The following is a 21,681-nucleotide window of genomic DNA, read 5'->3' as shown; positions in this document are numbered from 1 at the left end:
GTACGATCGACAGTGTAGCAGTAGGTACTCTAGCTGATACTAGTCGTAGTTTGAAACCGGCGTTGCACGAGCACCGCCACCACTTGGGCTCCAGAATATTCAGCCGCGCTTGAGAACCCCGACTATTCTCCGTACTGCAGCCGTTGCACGGGGCCGTACCCCGTATGATCGTCCTCTCGTCCTGTCCAATCATACATCCCAGAGGTTGGCGGCCGCACCGATCCACTGACACTGACGTCCCAGAGCTTCAGCTGCACCCAGCTCAAAAACCGCACAGCCATACACAGTTTTGTCATTGATTTTTCCTTCTTTTTTTTCCCTCTCCTGTAACCATCAACACACACACGCACACACACACAAAATCGTAGTGAGAAAGCCAGGAAGCTGATCAGTGGCAAATGGCAACCCACGCACAACAAGGCCCGCCACAAGTCAAGCCTAGAACAGGACAGGGACTGTGTGCAAAGCAAAGCCGCATCGCCGCACTGGACCACTGCCTAGTGCCACTCCATCTTGCTAGCTGACGGAGAACCATATAGCCGTACGGCGACCGTGCTCCCACCACATCCACGCAAGGCACTTCGGTACGCTCACCCAACCATCGGTCGAGGCTTAGCTAACAGATGATTTTGAACGATCCAGTTGAGTTGGTGGCACTGCCACATGAACCTTGGTCGCTGTCTGAATAGCGGTGCACAGTCCAAAAAAAATCAGGGCGTGCAGGTGTAGCTAACGAGCTCCCTCCAGCTACAACGCGAATCCATCGTACTCGACAAGTATAGCGGCGCACAGTACACGATATTAGAACAGTAGAATTTACAGAATGAACGTCAAGGATGGAAAATGGTATGCTCTCCGACATCCAAACACTGCACAAGGCATTTTAGAAACGCGACTTCTCACACTATCTGAATGGCAGTGCAGGTTTACGGCACCTTGGTGGTTTCTGACCGTATGTATGTCCTATACAGGGCAACAAAAAATTGGGGGCAGACGGTGGGTTTTACTGTCATTAGGGTTACACTCGAGATTCTCTTACTAAAAGAAACATGTTCAGTCGAGCGCCCAACACTCGTTGGAAATTAGGAACACGAAACAACAAACAAACAAACAAACAAACAAACAAAAAACAAACTCATCGTCAGGGCTACGTTTTGCCAACCTTTATCAATTATCTACACTAGACCTGTGGACTATCCGAGGATGCTTTGTTATTGTACTTCTTCGCGGACATCATTCCTCTTCCTGCGGCCAAACCCACATCTACAGATGAATTCAGGGACTGGCCCCTCATCACCAGCAACCCAAGGATGCTCAGCCGCAGCCTGCAGCGTGATGCGATCCCCTGGATCTGCAAATCAAGCACATGGAAGGAAGGGGCAAGGACATCCATTAAAACAGATAACGTCATGCTTAGAAACTTAGCAAACACCAGGTTATCAGAATCATAGGGTGAGAAAGCGACCAAAAAGGCACCTTTGCAGAGAAGCCTTAGGAGCAAATCAGCAAGTTGGGGGTTCATGTCTCCAGGTATTTGCACAGGATCATTGGCAATCTATTGTGTAACAACCACTCAAGTGAGCTTTACGCAGAGTAATTAAGAAGAAAAAGGGAAGGACAGAAACTTTTTTTTTTTGCACCTTATCATAAGTTTCCTGCAATGTATCCCCAAGAAATGGATAATGCCCAGAAACCATACAATATAAAGTTACACCAACTGCCCATGTATCAGAGGCCCGACCATGGTAGGCTGAACCTGCAATGAAAGAAAGAGAGATACTTCTATCACATTTAGCAATTCTACAATCATATAGCTACCACAATGGAACATCCAGGGAATGCCGCTTTTCCAAAAAAAAAACACCATTATATTCATAGATAACCTGATGATTGACTAATTTTAAGTGCAGCATTTATAGCTTAGTACCAGAGGTAGTTAGTTGTACCTTGACAGCACTCCGGGGCAGTGAAAACAGGAGTGCCAGGAGATCTCCAAAGCATATCATCATCATCCTATGTAGCAAGTAAAACACCAATATACAAAAATTTATAGTCCAGAACAATTTGCCACAAAAACACATTTTGAAAAGATCGAATATATCTACTCAAGTAAAAGAATGTGACAAGTTGCATCCAATGATAAAGTTGTTGGCCTGCCTACTCAACAATGAACATATCCAAAACAAGAACAAGGAAGCATCGTAGTTTGTTGCCAACTCAAGTTATCTTAAAACTACTCTTGAAGACAGGGAGCAAACAATATATTTTAACTTTTTTTCCATCAATACAAACCTGGTTTGAGAAACTCTAAATCTACATAGCCATTTTTTATCAGCATCAACATAGCCTTTTTTGAAAAAAAAAACATCAACATAGCCTTTTAGTCCCAAGCAAGTTGGGGTAGGCTAGAGTTAAAACCCAACAAGATGTCACCAAAAAGAGAAAGAGGGAGAAATGGAAGGGAAAAACTTTTGAGAGCCCTAAAAAGAAAAAGGCCTAATCACGGTTCGGGCACGTGGATAGCTTCTTTCCAAGCATTTCTATCCAAACACAACTCCATTGGGATATTCCATTCCTTCAAGTCTCTTTTGCTTGCCTCCTCCCATGTCAAGTTTGGCCATCCTCTACCTCTCTTCACATTATTGTCCCGTCTTATGATGCCTCTAGGCACCGGAGCCTCTGGGGGTCTCCGGTGGACATGCCCAAACCATCTCAACCGGTGTTGAATAAGCTTTTCTTCAATTGGCGCTACTCCTAGCCGATCACATATGTCATCATTTCTCACTCGGTCCAATCTTGTGTGCCCACATATCCAACGCAACATACGCATCTCTACGACACTTAGTCGTTGGATATGTCGTCTCTTAGTAGGCCAACACTCAGTCCCATATAACATAGCAGGCCTAATCGTCGTCCTGTAGAACTTGACTTTCAACTTTTGTAGCACTCTCTTGTCGCATAAGACTCCCGATGCTTGACGCCATTTCATCCACCCCGCTTTGATCTATGGCTAACATATTCATCAATATCACCATCTCTCTGTAGCATCGATCCCAAATAGCGGAAGGTGTCCTTTGATACTACGTGGCCTCCCAAGCTTACATCTCCATCCTCACTAATTGTAGTACCAAAGTCACATCTCATATACTCGGTTTTGGTCCTGCTAATTCTAAATCCTTTTGACTCTAGGGTCTGACGCCATAATTCTATCTTTCTATTTACTCATTCCTGACTTTCATCTACTAGACTTTCATCTACTAGAAGCATACACTAAGGGATATCTCATTATATATCCCTCGTGACCTCATCTATCACTAAGGCAAATAGATAAGGGCTCAAAGCTGAACCTTTATGCAGTCCTATATTAATCCGGAAAGCATTTGTACATCAGTTGTTCAGACGCTAGTCACAACCTTGTCATACATGTCCTTGATGAGCGTAGCATACTTTGTTGGGACTTTATGCTTATCCAATGCCCACCACATAAGATTCGTAGGTATTTTATCATAGGCCTTTTCCACATGAGATTTCTAGGTATTTTATCCAATGTCCACCACATGAGATAGCCATTTTTTATCAGACCAAGAATTAAAAAAAAACTCAAACTGCGCGGGGAGGGGGGGGGGGGGTAAGGCAGCCCTCAGCTATTATATTAAGAAGACATTCTCACGTAGGTCGAGAACCCCCCCCCCCCCCCCGAACCCTTGCCCTACCCATACACAGCAGCACCGTAGCCTATGTGAGAACAACCGCTACCAAGGGGCCAGGCCATAGACCTGTGCTTTGGCATTGGGACAGAGGGGATTTTTTTTAACCATTGCCTGAAATTCGCTCCCACAGGGAGTCGAACCTAGGACTTGAGTGCAACTCGTACCACCTAACCAACTCAGCTAGAATAGTTAATGAAAGAAAGAAATTAACCATTTATCCCTTTCATGGGTGCATCCATTTGACTGGAAAACAATATTTCCATAACAAAAGAAAAAAACACACTAAATTATATGAGTTACAGGAGTACAGAAACCACCTCAAAAACCTGGCTAACACTGAAATCCCCAATCTTCACATTGCCGGCACTGGTAACCAAGAGATTGTCTGGTTTGATATCACCATGAATAACATTCTGTGTATCAGAAGAAGAAAAAAATCAGTGTTCCTATCAAGGCAAACACAGAGCATAGACATAACTGCATAGCATAGAAAAAGAGGCAATCAAAAAACAGAAGTATAACAAAATATGTCAAAAATGTGGTAGACAATCATCAGCTTGAAATCTGGGAGCTGTGGAATTCACTTTTGTTGCGAGTTTTGTGCTGTTGTCCTGATGCAGACCAGGATGCCAGGAAATATGATTTGCATCAGCCAGATGGCGTTACTTGAATCAATACTTTTTTTTCTCAAAAAACGCAGGAGAGCTGTGTTTCATTCCATTAAGAAGAAAAATGGAGATAATACAAAACAGCCACCTCACTGGGGCCAAGTACAGGCATACTGATACTCATTCATGAATAAAACACCCAAAGCTACACAAAGCCTATAGACCCGGGATGCGACTAGTTAGCAAGGATAGCTTTCTTGCCCCAGCCAGCTCCCACTTCTTTCGCTCTTGATCAGCCATCCTAACAGCAAGATCCACATGGGTCTGTTTCTATCGAAGACACAGCTATTCCGATGTTTCCACTGAGTCCATGCTCCTAAAATTACCAGGGAGTTTACTGCTTCCCCTGCCACTCCATGTGATTGGCCAGCCAACTCCACCAGCCCATAAAGATGCATCAACAAGCTGAGAGGCCATGCTTTGGAGATTAACTTGAGATAGTAGCTTAAACCAGAAATCTCGGGCGAACAAACCCAATCAGCATATGGTCAAGTGTTTCCTGCTCCTGATCACACAAAGGGCAGCTCGCAAGGTGATCCATGCCTCTCTTTTGCAACCTGTCAGCTGCCCAAAGCCTTCGATGAGCGACCAGCCACATAAAGAACTTGGTCTTTGGAGGAGCCTAGGTTTTCCAAATTCTGTGGTACGGCTCAAAAGTTGTCGACCCAAGGAAATGACCCTCATAGGCTGCCTTTGCTGAGTACTTCCCATTGGCGGCGAGACGAAAAAAAATGAGTGGCATTCACTTCAGGTCTAAGCTGAACCGAGGTGACAATATCCCATAGAGCGAGGCATTCAGATATAACCCCAACGTAAGAGCTCCTTGTATGTCTAAAGTCCAAGTCTGATTAGAGAGAGCATCCAAGACAGTCCTCTTATTAATCCTCCTTTTAGGGATATTCTGGAGTAATCTTGGGGCAATGTCCACAACCCTGTGTCCCATCAACCAGCGATCAGACCAAAAAAGAGTAGAGGCCCCATTACCAATTTCAGTTTGCATAGCCACTGAGAAGAAATCTTTAGCCTTGCTGGTAACTTGTATAGCAAGGGCTGCCCATGGCCGTCCTGGATCAGTTTTTGCTAGCCAAAGCCATCGCATACGAAGTGCCCAAGCAAGATCACTGAGATTAGAAATCCCTAGCCCACCAAGCTCAAGCCGCCGACAAACTTTTCCCCAAGCAACAAGACAGTGTCCTCCCCTTGCTTCTTTGTGCCCTCGCCAAAGAAAGCCTCGTCAGATCATGTCAATAGCTTTGAGAGCCCAAGGTGGTAAATCCAGTCATTGTAAGATAAATGACCATTCCCGTGAGAACAAACTGCACATGAACCTTCCGTCTACCCTTAGTCATGAAATCAGCTTTCCACCCCTGCAGTTGGTTGGCGATTTTATCAATAATCGGTTGTACTTGGTCCTTGGTAAGTTTCTTGATGGCAAGAGGTAGACCCAAGTATCTGCAGGGAAATTGCGAGATCTCACACAGCAACAAGTTTTGCAGCAAGGTCAAGTCTTGTTCCCCGCATCTGATTGTGTATACACTGCTTTTTTGGATATTGGTTCGCAACCCAGAAGCCTCCCCAAAGATATGAAGAATGTCCAGCACAGTACTGATATCCCCGACTGTTGGTTGGATAAATATAACCATATCACCAGCATAAATAGAGAAACAGTGTTGGAGAGTTCTTGTAGCAAGGGGCCAAAGCAACCCTTCAATCTCAGCCTTGGTAATAAGAAATCCCAGAACGTCCATCACCAAAATGAATAACATTAGGGGAAGCGGGTCACCTTGTCTGAGCCCACGCCGATGTGATATATGCTGCCCTGGAGATCCATTAAGCAGCACTTGTGTCGAGGAAGTCCATCTCACAGAATACACACCAATACACAAGCACTCAAACTAAAAAAAACACCAGAAAGATTACAAGCGCACCAATTCAAAACCAAACAATCGACCACCAGATGGAACAAAGATCAGCACCCAAAGAGACAACTCAGAGGGGCACCCAGAGCGGCACCCGCAGAACACCAAATAGTAGATTCCTCTCTGGTCTCTTGGAGAAGCTGGCTGACACTAGGATCTGTGCCCTCGCAAATGCATCCGTTAGTGTTTCCAAAGGAACAAAGCTATTACCATGCCTAGAGTGGAATACTTTTCGCTGATGATTATCAACTAATAGCGTAACCTCAAACCAATTTTGGAAGGAAAAATGATTTTGGCCCAGACCAACCGATTGTAAGATCTCCATTCAAACTTACTCCCTCTGTCCCATGATAGATGACATTTTAGCTCTGGGCACAGGAATTAAGAAGTGGAGAAGTTGTAGTGCACAGGAAACAAGGAGAAATAGAGATAGAGACACATTGGGAAAAGAGATAGGTGCACTGGGAAGTGAGGATGCCAACTAATTTGGGACAGGTGTACAATGATAAATGGTCAAGTATTATGGGACGAAGGGAGTATTTAGTGAAGGCACAGTCGACTAGCAAATGTGTAATTGTCTCATCCACCTGATCACAAAGACGGCACAAATAGCTTGGTGGTTTCATGGAGGCATCCGCGCTCAAGGCAACCAGAAGTCCAGCAGTGTTTATGACAAGCTAACCAAATGAAATATTTCACTCCGGGTGGTATCCATGATTTTCAAAGTCTTTGCCAAAAATCAAACTTGGTGGTTCCAGATGCAGAAGCCGGCCAGATGTGTTTCTTCCACATCGTCTTGTAATTCCACTTGGCTAGAAACTCCAAAATCCGAATGATTCCTCCAGAACCTGGATTGTAACAGTTATCTTCCTAGATATACATTTGGATATGAGAGCAAAAATATGATGCACAAGTTTCTGGCCCAATAACCATATGTCAAGTCAAAAAATAACTACGCTCACCTCGGTGCTGACCAAGATAGAGAACATTGCCGCGGGCGTTACAAGGAAATGATGTGCCCAAAACAGCCCAGGAGTAATCAGGTTTGATCTTCTGGATCCAAAGATATTTCATTCTTAGTCCGCAGATGAGAAGCTCTAAATTGTGTATGCCCAGCCCTCCCAACTCCTTAGGTCTATGCACCTTAACCCAAGCAAGAACCAAGAAGGCAATGTCCACCATTAACTTCTTTGCACCCTTTTCCACAAAAAGCTAGCTTTCTTAGCCAGCAATAAATAGATTGGAATGGATGTGAGCACAGCCCTAACAAGCACTGCTCTACTAGCAGGGTGAATAGATGAGGCTTTTCAACCTGGAACTCGATATGTGCAAGGGAAATCCACAATATTACAAGACATAAATTCTAGCAAAATGTGAATTTATGTTCAAGTACATTGAATAGAGGTAACTATGCACTTAAGAGTAAGTACTACAGCAGTACAGCTATTGCTTGCGTCACACACTGCTGATGGGGTGAACACACGACAGGTAGATAAATAATATGCTTCATCCCCTGGATCTTTATATGGCAACAGAAACCAAACCCTGGAGCATGTCACCATCATAAATGTTGGTTGTAATTTGCCGAGTACTTGAATGAGAACATTGCCAGATTTTACTGAATTCCATCCTTCCATAAAAATGAAAGAAATGTGACTACACTGGGCTTAAGCTTGTTAGATACCTGTCTCTTGTAATGGGCCTGGCCCAGTTATTTGGTCTATTAATACACTGCCCAACCGTATTCTAGGGTTAGGGTTTTTTTCCCATTCAACTTGGTACCAGAGCCACTGTAGTTTTTTTTTCCTCCAGCCGCCACCCTCCAGGCGCCGCCCCTAGTCCGTCGCGCCGCCAGGGCCGCGCGCCTTTTCCCCAGGCGCCGCCCCAGCCCGACGCGCCCTCTCCTCCCTCCAGCCGCCGCCGGTCATTCCCCTTGCCCCGGCCGCCGCCCCCTGCCCCTCTGCTTCGCGCGCCAAACACGCGAGCAGCCACCGCGCCAGGACCCGCCCGCGCGCCGCCAAGGCCGCAAGTCGCTGGTCCGCGCTCGCGCCGTCCAGACCGCGTGCTTGGCTGGTCCGCACTCGCGTCGCCAAGGCCGCCGGGGCTGCTGGCTTGTGCCCGCACCGACGCCGAGGGGCCGCGCTCGGGGCTACCCGCGCGAGCCGCCGGGGGGGGCCGCACCAGGCCGCACCCGCGCGCTGCCACCGTCGCCGGGCCGCCGTGCGCCTGCCACGGCGCGCCGCCGGCTGCTACCCCGACGCCGAGCAGTGCCCGCGCCTGGAGCCGCCACCGCGCGCCCCTGCACCCATCGACGCCCGACGCCTCGGCCGACCGTGCTGCGCAGCCGACCCGCCCCGCCGGACCTGCAGCCTCGACGCCGCCATCCCTGCTCCACGCCGGCGTCCTGCCTCGTCGTGCCTCCACTCTGCTCCGGCACCGCACGCCGTGGTCAGGTCGGCGCTCATCTCCGACCTCGCTTCACCTCACCCTTCTCCCTGCCGCGAGCGCTCCCCGCTGCGGCCTCCTCTTCCCTTGCTGTCGGGCACTGTCTGCCTCTGTTCCCAGCAGCGCTACCGCAGCCACTCCCTGCCGTCGGGCGCCGTCGGCCCCAACTCCCAGCCACTCCGCCCGACTCGTTCCTCGTGGCTGCGCGCGCCCTTCTGGACGGCCCTTCGCGCTCCTCGCGCCGTTGCGCTTCTCCTAACAGCAGTGTCCCCACCCACACCGGTTTCATGGCGACACCCCCGCCATACATGAGCCTTACCCCGCCCGTCGCTCTCGTGACTGTGCGTGTCCTCCTCCACGACGGCCAGCTCATCCAGGGCATGTTCGTGTCCTTCGATCCAGTCTGGAACCCTATTCTTCGGGACTGCGTCGAGGTCCACCCTCAGGCGGGCCGTCATGTGCCTGGACCGCTTGTCTTCCCACGTGTTGCGATCGCCTCCCTAGCGGTTGAGCCCATGTCATCTCCCTCCCTTCCTAGTGCCTCTGTCGGGGCACCTTCTTTGGCTCTCTCCGCTCACACCGTACATTCGCCACTTCCACCTCCCCGAACCACCACCGATTGGGTGGTTGACTCCGGGGCCTCCTTCCACACTACCCCCACCACTAATTCGTTACTACACTCCCATCCACCCCACCCCACACATCCTACCTCCATCGTCGTCGGCAACGGTTCCACCCTCCCGGTCACCTCAGTAGGTACATCGGTTCTTCCTGGACCATTCTGCCTTAACGACGTCCTTGTTGCTCCCGGACTGACTCATCCCCTCCTCTCGGTTCGTCGCTTCACTAGTGACAACCAGTGCTCTATGGAGTTCGACCCCTGGGGCCTCACCATACGCCACCTTCCCACACATGCTGTGCTCGCTCGCTGTGACAGCTCCGGCCCACTCTATTCTCTTCACTTGCCCTCCACTCCTCACACCAGAGTAGCCCCATCTCCTGCACTTACTACTACCACCCCATCACATGCTCTTGCTACTACCACCACCTCCTCAGCCATTTGGCACCGTCGTCTCGGGCACCCTGGACCTGACGTCATGTCCCAGCTTTCCGGCCACTCCGACATATCATATACTCGGGGCTCTTCTGAGCGCCTCTGTCATGCTTGTCAGCTCGGCCGTCACTCCCGTCTTCCTTTTTCCACTTCCACGTCCAGGGCTGTTCAGGCCTTTGATCTTGTCCACTGTGATCTCTGGACATCTCCTGTCCTTAGCCTCTCCGGCTACAAATACTACCTGGTCATTCTGGATGACCACTCCCATTTCCTTTGGACTTTCCCCCTTCGGCTGAAGTCCGACACGTTTACCACTCTCACTCACTTCTTCGCCTGGGTATCCACCCAGTTCCGGCGCCCGGTCCGTGCCCTGCAGTGCGACAATGGCCGCGAGTTCGACAACAACGCCTCTCGCTCTTTCTTCCTCACTCACGGCGTCCAGCTGCGTCTCTCGTGTCCCTACACCTCTGCTCAGAATGGCCGGGCCGAGCGCATGATTCGCACCACCACCAACATGATCCGTTGCCTCCTCTTCCAGGCGTCTCTCCCTGCCAGCTACTGGGCAGAGGCCCTGCACACTGCTACCCACCTCCTCAACCGTCTTCCCTCGAAGGCGGTGCGCCACCCTACCCCTCACTTCGCCCTATACGGCACAGCCCCTTCCTATGACCACCTTCGCGTGTTCGGCTGTGCCTGCTACCCTAACACTTCCGCTACCGCTCCACATAAGCTTTCTCCTCGCTCCACCCGCTGTCTATTCCTTGGCTACTCCCCTGACCACAAGGGGTACCGGTGTCTGGACCTCACCTCCCACCGCATCATCATCTCTCGTCATGTCGTCTTCGACGAAGACGTGTTTCCCCTTGCTGGCTCCACCCCACCCACCGATCTTGACTCCCTCCTCGAGTCCGATCCGATTCCTCCCCCACCTCCGGCTCCCCGTCTTGCGCCGTTACCTGCTCCTCGTGCGGCCACTACGACCTCTTCCGCGCCACGCGCAGCTCCGTCGACCCCGCCTGCGCCACGCGCGGCCCCGTCGCTCCTACCTGCGCCACGCGCGGCCACGTCGACCACGCCTACGCCACGCGCGGCCCCGTCGACCCCGCCTGTGCCACGCGCGGCCCCGTCGACCCTGCCTGCGCCACGCGCGGCCCCGTCGACCCCGCCTGCGCCACGCGCGGCTCTGTCGACCCCGCCTGCGCCACGCGCGGCTCCGTCGACCTCGGCTCGCTTCGCCAACCCCGCCCTCGTCTACCATCGACGTGGCCACGCCGCTTCCTCGGCACATCCCGACTCGGGCCCGTCGACGAGCGCGGCCCGATTCGCCGACCCAGCCGTCGTCTATCACCGCCGCGAGCCGACCATACCCGACGCTCTCGACGTCCCGGCGGTGCGCTCTGAGTCGTCCATATACCACCCGGTCGCCATCCACCGCGAACCCGGGCACGTCCACCCGATGGTGACTCGGCGCGCCGCTGGCGTTCTCCGCCCCGTCGACCGGCTGATCCTGGCAGCTACTACGTCCAGCACCCCACCCGACGCTTCCCCGGTGCCCTCCTCCGTTCGCACTGCCCTCGCCGACCCACATTGGCGTCGGGCTATGGAGGAGGAGTATGCGGCCCTCTTGGCCAACCACACCTGGGACCTGGTGCCGCGTCCACCAGGCACCAATGTGGTCACCGGCAAGTGGCTATTTCGCCACAAGCTGACCTCGGATGGCTCCCTCGACCGCTACAAGGCCCGTTGGGTCCTTCGGGGTTTCACACAGCGCCCCGGAGTGGACTACGACGAGACCTTCAGCCCCGTCGTCAAGTTCGCCACTGTTCGCGCCGTCCTCTCCCTCGCCCTCTCCCGCGACTGGGCGATCCATCAGCTCGATGTCAAGAATGCCTTCCTCCATGGCACTCTGACGGAGACTGTCTACTGCAGCCAGCCCACCGGCTTCGTCGACGCCGACCGTCCGGATCTGGTCTGCCGGCTGAACCGGTCCCTGTACGGCCTCAAGCAGGCGCCACGGGCATGGTACAGTCGCTTCGCCTCCTACCTGGCCTCCATCGGCTTCGTTGAGGCCAAGTCGGACACGTCCCTGTTCATCTACCGGCGCGGCGACGACACCGTCTACCTCCTGCTCTACGTCGACGACATTGTGCTCACGGCATCCACCGCCGACCTTCTACACCGCACGATCGTCGCCCTTCAGCGGGAGTTCGCGATGAAGGACCTGGGGCCCCTCCACCACTTCCTCGGCATCACCGCCGAGCGTCGGCCCCAGGGTCTCTTCCTCCACCAGCGCCAGTATGCCATCGACATCCTGGAGCGGGCTGGCATGTCTGACTGCAAGCCCTGCTCCACGCCTGTCGACACTCAGGCGAAGCTCTCTGAGGACGACGGGCCTCCGGTCGTCGACGCGACGTCCTACCGGAGCCTGACCGGCGCGCTCCAGTACCTCACCTTCTCCAGGCCCGACATCGCGTACGCCGTCCAGCAGGTGTGCCTGCATATGCACACTCCGCGGGAGCCCCATCTCACCGCGCTCAAGCGGATTCTGCGCTACCTCTGCGGCTCCCTCGACTACGGCCTCCTACTCCGACCATCCCCGACGGCGGAGCTCGTGGTCTACACCGACGCTGACTGGGCTGGCTGCCTCGACACGCGCCGGTCCACCTCCGGTTACGTCGTGTTCCTGGGCGCCAACCTCGTCTCTTGGGCCGCCAAGCGACAGCACGTCGTCTCTCGCTCCAGCGCTGAGGCCGAGTACCGTGCCGTGGCCAACGGCGTGGCAGAGGCCTCCTGGCTACGCCAGCTCCTCCACGAGCTCCACAGTCCCCTCCAGCGCGCCACCCTCGTTTACTGCGACAACGTCAGCGCGGTCTACCTCTCCACCAACCCCGTGCAGCATCAGCGCACCAAGCACGTGGAGATTGACCTGCACTTCGTCCGCGAGCGTGTCGCTGCCGGTGACGTTCGGGTTCTCAGCGTCCCCACCACGCTGCAGTTCGCCGACATTTTCACCAAGGGGTTACCATCGAGTGTATTTTTAGACTTTCGATCCAGTCTCAACATCTGTACAGGATAGAGTTGTGACTGCGGGGGGGTGTTAGATACCCGTCTCTTGTAATGGGCCTGGCCCAGTTATTTGGTCTATTAATACACTGCCCAACCCTATTCTAGGGTTAGGGTTTTTTTCCCATTCAACTTTATGAAAGCTGAAATCTCAAGGTTGTCCATCCATATCTAGAAGTCGATTGAATTTATTTAAGTTCAGTGAGCAGTAGCTTGCAGAAAGCTTTAGATCCTTCACAAATCAAGTAATGACCATACATTACAAACACAAACTAATACTTGCCACACAATCAGGTAATTATACTAATTGAATATTAACAAGATGGGCAACTGCAATTTGTAAATTGCAAGGAAATACAAGCAAGCCTGGTTGTTGAGATAATCATGCAAGTGATGAGTATGCCGTCCAACTTGCCAACAACTATAACAAGTCCAGTGAAAGAGTGGGTAGTTTATGAAATGAAAATAGGTTGCTTGGATAAATCAGCACAGAACAAACAAAAAGCTGCAAATAAAATTTTCAAAATCCCAGGACTCTAGAAAATTGTTTTAAACATAATATCAATCACCTTACATACCATTCATGTTTCTAAATACTAAACTTTGAAACTTTGACGTGAGTACTGAGTATTCATTACAACAAACTAATTATTGAAAATGGAAAAAAAAATGAGAGCTTACATGAGAGTGAAGATACATAAGACCAGATATTATGTCTCGCAAATAATTTCTTGCAGTACCTTCTTCTAAACCATTATCGCAAACCATTTTTCCTTCAACATAGTCAAGAACTGGCAATGCAAATGAAGAAAAAAGTAAATGGCAATTGAGAACATCAATGGAACGGAAAATGTGATGGGTCATCAATCAATAAAAAAATGTTTAACAGTCGCAGCATAATTACATACCCATGTAGAATTTATCTATGTTTGGGTCATCAATCACTTCAACAAGATTGACAATGTTAGGGTGATTCAGCATTTTCATTATGGACACCTGTCTCAAAAGAAAAAAAAATATGAACAATAAAGGAGGGCAAGCAATTAAATACTGTACACAACAGAAAATGCACCCTATTAATATGTAAAATCAGGATTGTATGCTACACATGTGGTGTGTTATCATAATGCCAATTACCAAATACCAATACATCGTCTAAATTTTGACAAGAAAATTTTCATTGATTCTAACAAAAGAACGTATCAGGTGCAACCATACCCATTGATGTAACCCGTGCAATCAAGACATGGACATAGAGGTGGGAGGACTTTTAAAAATGACCAAGGAGAGGTGGGAGGGTTGTTTTGAAAAAAAAAATATATTAAAAAGATCCTTCCACCTCTATCTATATGTCTTGATCGCACAGTTGCACCAATGAGTGTGGTTGCACCTGATATGTTCCCTTCTAACAATATCTCAACCCTTAATCCACCTACATATTGGTGATGGGCCATCTATTTAACCTCTTATGGCAGCTAAAGACTGCGAGTAAATTTCATCAATTAGAAAAGGAAATGAAGCTACAAATCTGTTCATGGTAGTTATTGTGCTGAGGATTTGTCCTACAAAAATCATATGGCCAATGAAACTGAAAAGGAACTAACAATGACAGCAAACAGATAGTTTCTGTGTAAACAGAAGGTATATGAATAATGTATCACACTCCCCTGGGTCTGTTTCCTTTTCAGAGGCTAAATGGGATCCTATTGCACAAAAAGTGCCGAGTTAACTGCTTATCAATAGCTGAACATTGATTCATGATTGTAAGAGCATTATACTGCAAATAAATGCTGTTGGTCACCAATATGTGAGGTAAGCATTCTCATATCCTAATGAGCAGGGCACCTCATAGTTAATTTTTGTTAAATAGAGCCTAAAACAAGATTTCCCAGTACAATAGAAAAGTTCCCTGCAGTTACTTACATGTTCAATTATCAGACAGAACAAGATCAATTAGCATTTGGAATGGCTAGCTTATGCAGGATAGATCCTAGAGAGATCGTATCTTGAAAGCATGGGCAAAAACTTTAAAAGAGAACTAAGTCACATATGCATGACAAAAAGAAAATACGAGCATTGCATGGACAGATAAGCTGACACAATCATCACCTCCCGAAGAACATCTGTCATGGCAGTTTCTGTGCGTACAACACGTACTTTCATCATGTAAGGCTTATTCAGAACCTGAAAGAGAAGAACAAAGGCTAAAATTCCATAAGTGAGATGTCAGCACATGCACCCAGCACATACACAAGGGCTAAAAATAACAGTGTTGAGAGAAAAGAAAAGAAAATGGTGAAACTAAACGAAGTCCTGAAGCAAGCAAATTAGCTATTAGCAAAAATATAGAGTACAACATATCATAAAGAAATAAAGTCTACTATATAAAACCCCAGTTTCCACGGTTTTCACCGTCATCATGCTCCTCCACATTTAAATGGTAAAAAAAGCTAAAATTATGCACAAATGAGGATTCGAACCATGGTTGTGGGCTACAAACCCACACATCTTTATGTTTTATATTCTATATTCAATCATAAATGGAAACCGTATCAACATATGGGCACTTTGCTACTATAACTTTCATGGGGCGGCAGCCTAGGGCATGGAGGCCCATAGGGATAGCCTCAGGGTTAGGATTAGTGAATAAAGATTAGATTAGATAAGATTGAGTTAGTTCCTTGGGATTATTTAGATAAGATTGAGTTAAGTTAATTGGGGGCCAAGTTTTCCTATCTATATAAGGATGGGTTGTACCTCCTTAAGGGGGAATGAAGGAATGAAGAAGAATTAGTCCCAGATCTCTCCTATAGTCTTGTCCCTCCCAAGCCGACTCCTTTCAACTATCTTCGCGGCGATGTTTATCTCGTTATGAACTAGGATTCATAACATCTAGTATCATGAGTCAAGGATCCTTTCCCATGACTTCTGCTGCGGACGATGTACGCACCTGGCGTGAGGAGCTCGCTCGTGCCAGGGCAGATCTGGAGCATGGAGCAGGCCCAATTTGCTATCCTCCAGCTCAGTGATCTACTCGCGGCAAAGGTGGAGTCTGACCGCCGATTAGCGGCGGCAACACGACTGCAGGCAATTGCACTTGGCTTCCTAGCGCGGTGTCCAGTGCAGCAAGTTGCGACAGCGACTCAGCTGCAAGCAGCAGCTTGCCGTCTTCAGGCTGCAGCACGCGGCTTCCTGGCGCGGCATCAAGCACGGCAAGCGGTGGCACGGCTGCAGGGAGCGGCTTGCCGTCTTCAAGCTGCGGCATGTGGCTTCTTGGCACAGCGTCAAGAAAGGCTAGCGACGGCGCGGCTGCGGTCCGCCGTTCCCTAGCACAGCGACTTGCATCGATATTGTGCATTGAACAACACGAGGCACATGTGGCGACAAGGCCTTCAGCAGGGTTGGCCAATCCTCCACTCTAGTTCACCGTCCTGATCCATAGCCATGTGGACAGCAAGAACACGTCCGGTTGGGTGGTCCACTGGAACTCGCGACAGCTTAGGTGGTAGAATTGGTGAGTTGCCACGTCTTGGCCTTTGCAGTCTGGACAAGGTTGTTCCCATGGGATCCAGGGGGACCAACCTTAGCATATGTTAGGTTCTTTAATTTATTTGCAAATAAATTAAAGTCGAGATGTAAAAAGCTTCTAGTTAGGATTGCACTTTCACGTGCATATCAAGTTAGACAGCAAGGTTGTTGCCATGCACCCCATTACAGCTCGACGAGCTGTCTTTGAAGGGTGGAGGAATGTCATGGGGCGACAGCCCAGGGCAATGGAGGCCCATAGGGATAGGCTCAGGGTTAGGATTAGTGGATAAAGATTAGATTAGATAAAATTGAGTTAGTTGCTTAGGATTTGATTAGATAAGATTGAGTTAGTTACTTGGGATTAGATTAGATAACATTGAGTTAAGTTACTTGGGGGCCAAGTCTTCCTATCTATATAAGGATGGGTTGTACCTCCTTAAGGGGGAATGAAGGAATGGAGAAGAATTAGGGCTTATTTGGATTACAGGAATTTTGAAGGGATAATGCTGGAATAGAAAACATGGTTTAAAAGGCGGCTAGGCGGAACTAGGCGCCCAGCTACCGCCTGACCGCCTAGGCGACTTAGGCAGGCACCTAGGCGACGCCTTAGTAGCTGTTACAAACAGCTGTTACAAAATCTTGTAACCAGGGGATGAGAAACATCATTGTTGAATCTTGAAAGCAGGGGAGGAGGAAGCGGAGAGGAGGACCTACCAGCGAGCAGCAGCCAGCCGCGCCTAGACCCCAGAGCAGAGAGCAGCCGCGCGCCCAGACCCCAGAGCAGAGCAGCAGCAGCGCGCCCAGAGCAGAGAGCAGCCAGCCGCGCCCAGAGCAGAGCAGCAGCCGCGCGCCCGCGCGTAGGGAGCAGGGAGTAGCCGCGCGTAGGGAGAGAGAGCGCGCGCAGGGAGAGGGAGCAGACAGATTTGCCGCGCGCAGGGAAGAGTTTGTCGTGCGCAGGGAAGAGGGAGCCAAATTTGCGGCGCCCAGGGAGAGCCACGCGCGCACAGGAAGCCCAAAACGCGAGGCCCAGTACAAACCCTAGCCCAGTACAAACCCTAGATGCTAAGGCGTCGCCCAGACGCCTACTACGCCAAGGCGGACACCATACGCATTTTTACCTGGGCGGCGCCGACGCCTAGCTCCGATCGTCACCTGGACGCCTAGGCGACGCCTTTTAAACCATGATAGGAAAGTTTCCTATCCTATAGTTTGGCTGGCATGATGCACCAATTATATTCCATAGGATTTTATCTCTTTATGTGTTGATTCCATAGGATTTCTAACATCCACTCAGAGCTCTTGGAAAAATTCCTACACGCGAAGCACGAGAAGTGGAATGCTAATGCTAGCAACTAATGGCCCATTATGGCTTGTCCTACCCAAATTTAAATAGAGAAAAACACATACAAAGCACCCATTTGATATTGTTTTTATCCAAGCTTGACATTCATGCAAAATGAACCCTTCATTTTTTCCTTGCCCCAACCAAACAACCTTCCACTCAATATTACTACGTTTTTCAATCCTCTGATTTGCACATACAATCCTACGTTTTTCCTATTCCTATATTTTTCAATTCCTACATTTCAAAGGAGCCCTTAGTCCAAGATCTCTCCAATAGTCTAGTCCCTCCCAAGCCAACTCTGCTTGACTATCTTCCCGGCGCTGAACTAGGATTCATAACAATAACTAATATACCAGTAGAAAATAGTTAACTGTGATACTTTCAAGTTTCAACCATATGTAACCATGAAAGCCTGCTTATTATGAAAAGGTATCATAAAAGGACATGCATGCTACCAACACAAGAGAGAGCAGAAAGCAATACCTTGATGGCATACAACTTCCCATCTTTAATGTTTCTGTACAGAACCTGCTCACAGTAAAGTGAAAGGAATTTAGACATCTATTTGGCAAATTTAATATTAACATATCCAAGGTATCTTACCACTTTTCCGTAGCTTCCAGAACCAATCTTTCCCAAGTGGACATATTGATTGACCATCTTATTACCATTTTCATCCTTAACATGCCAAAAGTAACAACATTATTCTAGTATTCATTATTCAATGTAAAGGGTAAATTCTCTCATACAGCTTGCTACCTTCACTCGGCATGCAAAAGTCAGTTATGCAAGCAATAAACCCAGCCAACAATAAACCAATAATGTGTGTGTATGTGTAAATAGATCATATGAAATGAGATTTTGCTGGAGAAATAAACCCAGCCAACAATAAACTATGCAAGCAATAAACCCAGCCAAGCTCTTTGATGGCTAATCAGAGCAATGCAAAGTTATGCTTTTGGAATTATTCTCAAATAATGTGTGTATGTGTAAATAGATCATATGAAGTGAGATTTTGGTGGGGAAGTAAAAGCAGGCTTTTCCTATCACGCAGTAAAGGATGCAATGATGCACATGTTGATTAGGATGCCGGAAAAGATGCATTACTTCTTTATCGTCCGAAAAAATGGTTAATATATTCGGCACCAAAAAATGTAAAGAAGATGCACCTATTGCACTCCACCAATGTTCACTTCAAGAGGGGCAAGATTGTAGGAAGATACAATCATACCATGTACAGTTTTGAGTTTTTATAACAAAAATGTTTAGCCAGTCTGCATTCGATAACTACTGGTGTGCATAAATAGCAGCTCATTCCAGCAAGAATGTGTGCAAGTACTAAGGGGGCAATACCTTTATGATAGATCAAGTCAATTTATTTTTCCAAAAGACAAACTTATGCAAGGTCAAATGGTAAAAAAAATCAAAAACTAATGGGAGATGTTACATGTCAGTGTCATGATATGATTATATAAGCCAGGTTCTTATGAGGAGTTGGACTAGCCCATGCATACAGTGGGAAAGTTTAGGTGGGATCTCAATAGCATTGTTTCAAATATGGCATGCAAGTAACAAGACAGCTGAACCAAAAGCTGAAACCTTAAAAGAGGTACCTCTGAGCGAAATACTTTTTTAGTCTCTTTAACTGAGATTTCTCTACATGCAAAGCCATTTTGAGTTCTTAACTGTACAATATCTTCAGAACTCTTCCTTGGTGGTCCATCATCGCTTCCCTCAATATAATCAGTATCATCTCTATCGTAAAAGCTTCTATCAGGATCATCTCCATTGTAGAAGCTTCTATCAAGATCATCCCCGTTATAAAAGCTTACATCAGGATCATCCCCAGTGTAGAAACTTCCATCAGGATCTTCAGCTGATTGACGCTTCAGTAAATCTTCAGATAACATGCCATCAGCATCCTGATGTTGACGTACAGGTACACTGGGCTTCCTTAAAAAGCTAAAGCAACTGCAGCAACCGATGTCCGTAAGGTCTGCCATTCAGAATGAGCAGGCACCAGAAACCCTAGAATGACAGAACAAGTAACAAGGTTAAAAGAAACATTTGGATAAGAAAGTCACAAATTTCTCTGCTACTTTCTTGACTACCACATCACCACCGCAGATGAGATGAAACTACAATAACAGTATACATGCAGAAACAGAAATGTCACTCAACCTCTGATCGTTGCAGTTAAACTTGATGCCAGAAAGGCACACCTCAGAGGTCTCAGAGATTCCACTCCCAAAAGATTAACACCAGGTGGAAGTACTTAAACACAAATAGCATCAGCACACAGCCAACCTGAAATTGCTAGGATTAAACTTGGGCCCGGTAACAACGTCCATGAATTCCACCTCCCACACAGATTAGCACCAAATGGAAGTACCCAACGACCATCACCACGCCTCGATCCTTCAGCCAAGGGCCGAGTCAGTAAGGAACATGGGTGTACACCAACAATTTTTGCACACGATTCGAAGTTAGTATGCATCAAATAGACAAATAGCTTAAGTTAGGGTTCGGGTGCTCTGTCTCGCATGGCAGGAAGGGAAGGGGTGGCCATACCTAGTGGGCGCTCGTCACCAGCGAAGGGCCCAAAGAAGACGCGCGCACCTGGCTGAGGGCGGCTGCGTCGGTAACCCAGTCGTTGCAGAGAGAGAGATAGAGAGCAGGAGTGCGGCAGATCCCATTTAAGGTCAGAGCCTGAGGGCCGAGAGGCTCGGAGGTAGCGGGAGAACGCTCTGATTGGAAGCCACACAATCGGGGTAAATTTTAGCCCCTTCAATCCCTTCTCATATTTAAACTCTTAAACTAGTCTTAAGAATATATTTTATTTAGTTTTTGGTTTTGACTTTTGTTTCCTAAAAACCAAAGATCAAACCAAAGGGCTGGATCTAGGACACAGCTTTTTCTAAAAGTTGACTTTTCCGCAGTGCAAAATTAAAAACATCTCTGAACATATTTTTAGTAGTTTTTTGTTGGAACTGTGAAAATATATATCAAATAACTTTTTACGGCTTTTAGTGGTTTACACCAAACGATTTTTAGCTTTTTAACAGCTCACAGCAACTTTTTCCACAGCTCACAGCCCACAACAGTTTTTTCTACAGCCACAGCCCAACCAAATAGACCCTAAGTAGGAACAGGTTGCGCCCAAAGATGGCACGCCTCACGAAGAGACACCCACAGAGCGGCTTAAAAGGTCTCGACCCGAGAAAAAAATCGAGGGGAGACACTCCCCCGAGGGCTCGAGGGCTACGGATACGGTCCCTAGGGCCCATCGATCAGCGAGCACACTGTCACTTGGAAGAGATAGGTAACAACTACCCTAGAAGAACCCGCCCCCGAACAAACCCGCGTCACCAAACAGAGGGTCGAGCGTGGCGGAACCAGACAGGGAGGCCGGGCATGCCTAAGGAAAACCACTCGATTAGATCCCGCGCCTGGCCCAAGACCAACTCATCATAAATGACCAGCCACATTAACTGTGTCTAGTGCCGAGCCACAAGTCCACAACGGAAACACCAATTCGGCTCCCACTTATGACCTACAAACTCTTTGGGCCACAGAGCACTCATGACCTACGAACTCCTCGGGCCGCAGAGCACTCATGGCCTACGAGCCCCTCAGCTACGGCACATTTATGGCTCCCAGGTCCCCCAGCCAGCGGTGCACTCAACCTATCGGGACTAGGCCTGAGTGTGCAGGACGCTGGCAGGGCGCAACACGACGAGCCGCATCGAGCCCCAGGCTACAAAGGCCAGGGTCGGCATAGCTAGAATGATGGCGTTTGGTCCCCGTGCTGCCCGCGTCGTCCACAATAAAGAATACGAGACGGCCAGGCAACCGCAAGCGCGCGTGGCTTTACCCCGTGGTAGAACACCCAGTTTTACCATCACCCTGTGGCTCCTTCCTGAAGAAGCCACTACGAGCCGACCCCCTT

The 21,681-nt window shown here is 48.9% G+C and overlaps 1 protein-coding gene across 3 annotated transcripts; it reads right to left on the bottom strand.

The window, feature by feature from the left end:
• Positions 1–896: 896 nt before the first annotated feature.
• On the bottom strand, positions 897–20,505 carry LOC100216619 (uncharacterized). Of its 3 annotated transcripts, none has more exons than XM_008663261.4 (13): positions 20,304–20,505; positions 19,914–20,039; positions 19,346–19,760; positions 18,336–18,410; positions 18,216–18,260; positions 14,969–15,043; positions 13,768–13,855; positions 13,541–13,650; positions 4,028–4,123; positions 1,947–2,013; positions 1,641–1,756; positions 1,477–1,555; positions 897–1,351 (listed from the first exon to the last, which is right to left on the bottom strand). In XM_008663261.4, the coding sequence occupies exons 3-13, from the start codon at positions 19,733–19,735 to the stop codon at positions 1,212–1,214; spliced, it is 1,281 nt and encodes a 426-aa protein (XP_008661483.1). In that variant the 5' UTR covers positions 19,736–19,760; positions 19,914–20,039; positions 20,304–20,505; the 3' UTR covers positions 897–1,211.
• Positions 20,506–21,681: the final 1,176 nt, after the last annotated feature.

Source organism: Zea mays, chromosome 10 (assembly GCF_902167145.1).
Source record: "Zea mays cultivar B73 chromosome 10, Zm-B73-REFERENCE-NAM-5.0, whole genome shotgun sequence".
Classification (NCBI taxonomy): Eukaryota; Viridiplantae; Streptophyta; class Magnoliopsida; order Poales; family Poaceae; genus Zea; species Zea mays.
This window is presented reverse-complemented; position numbering and strand designations above follow the sequence as displayed.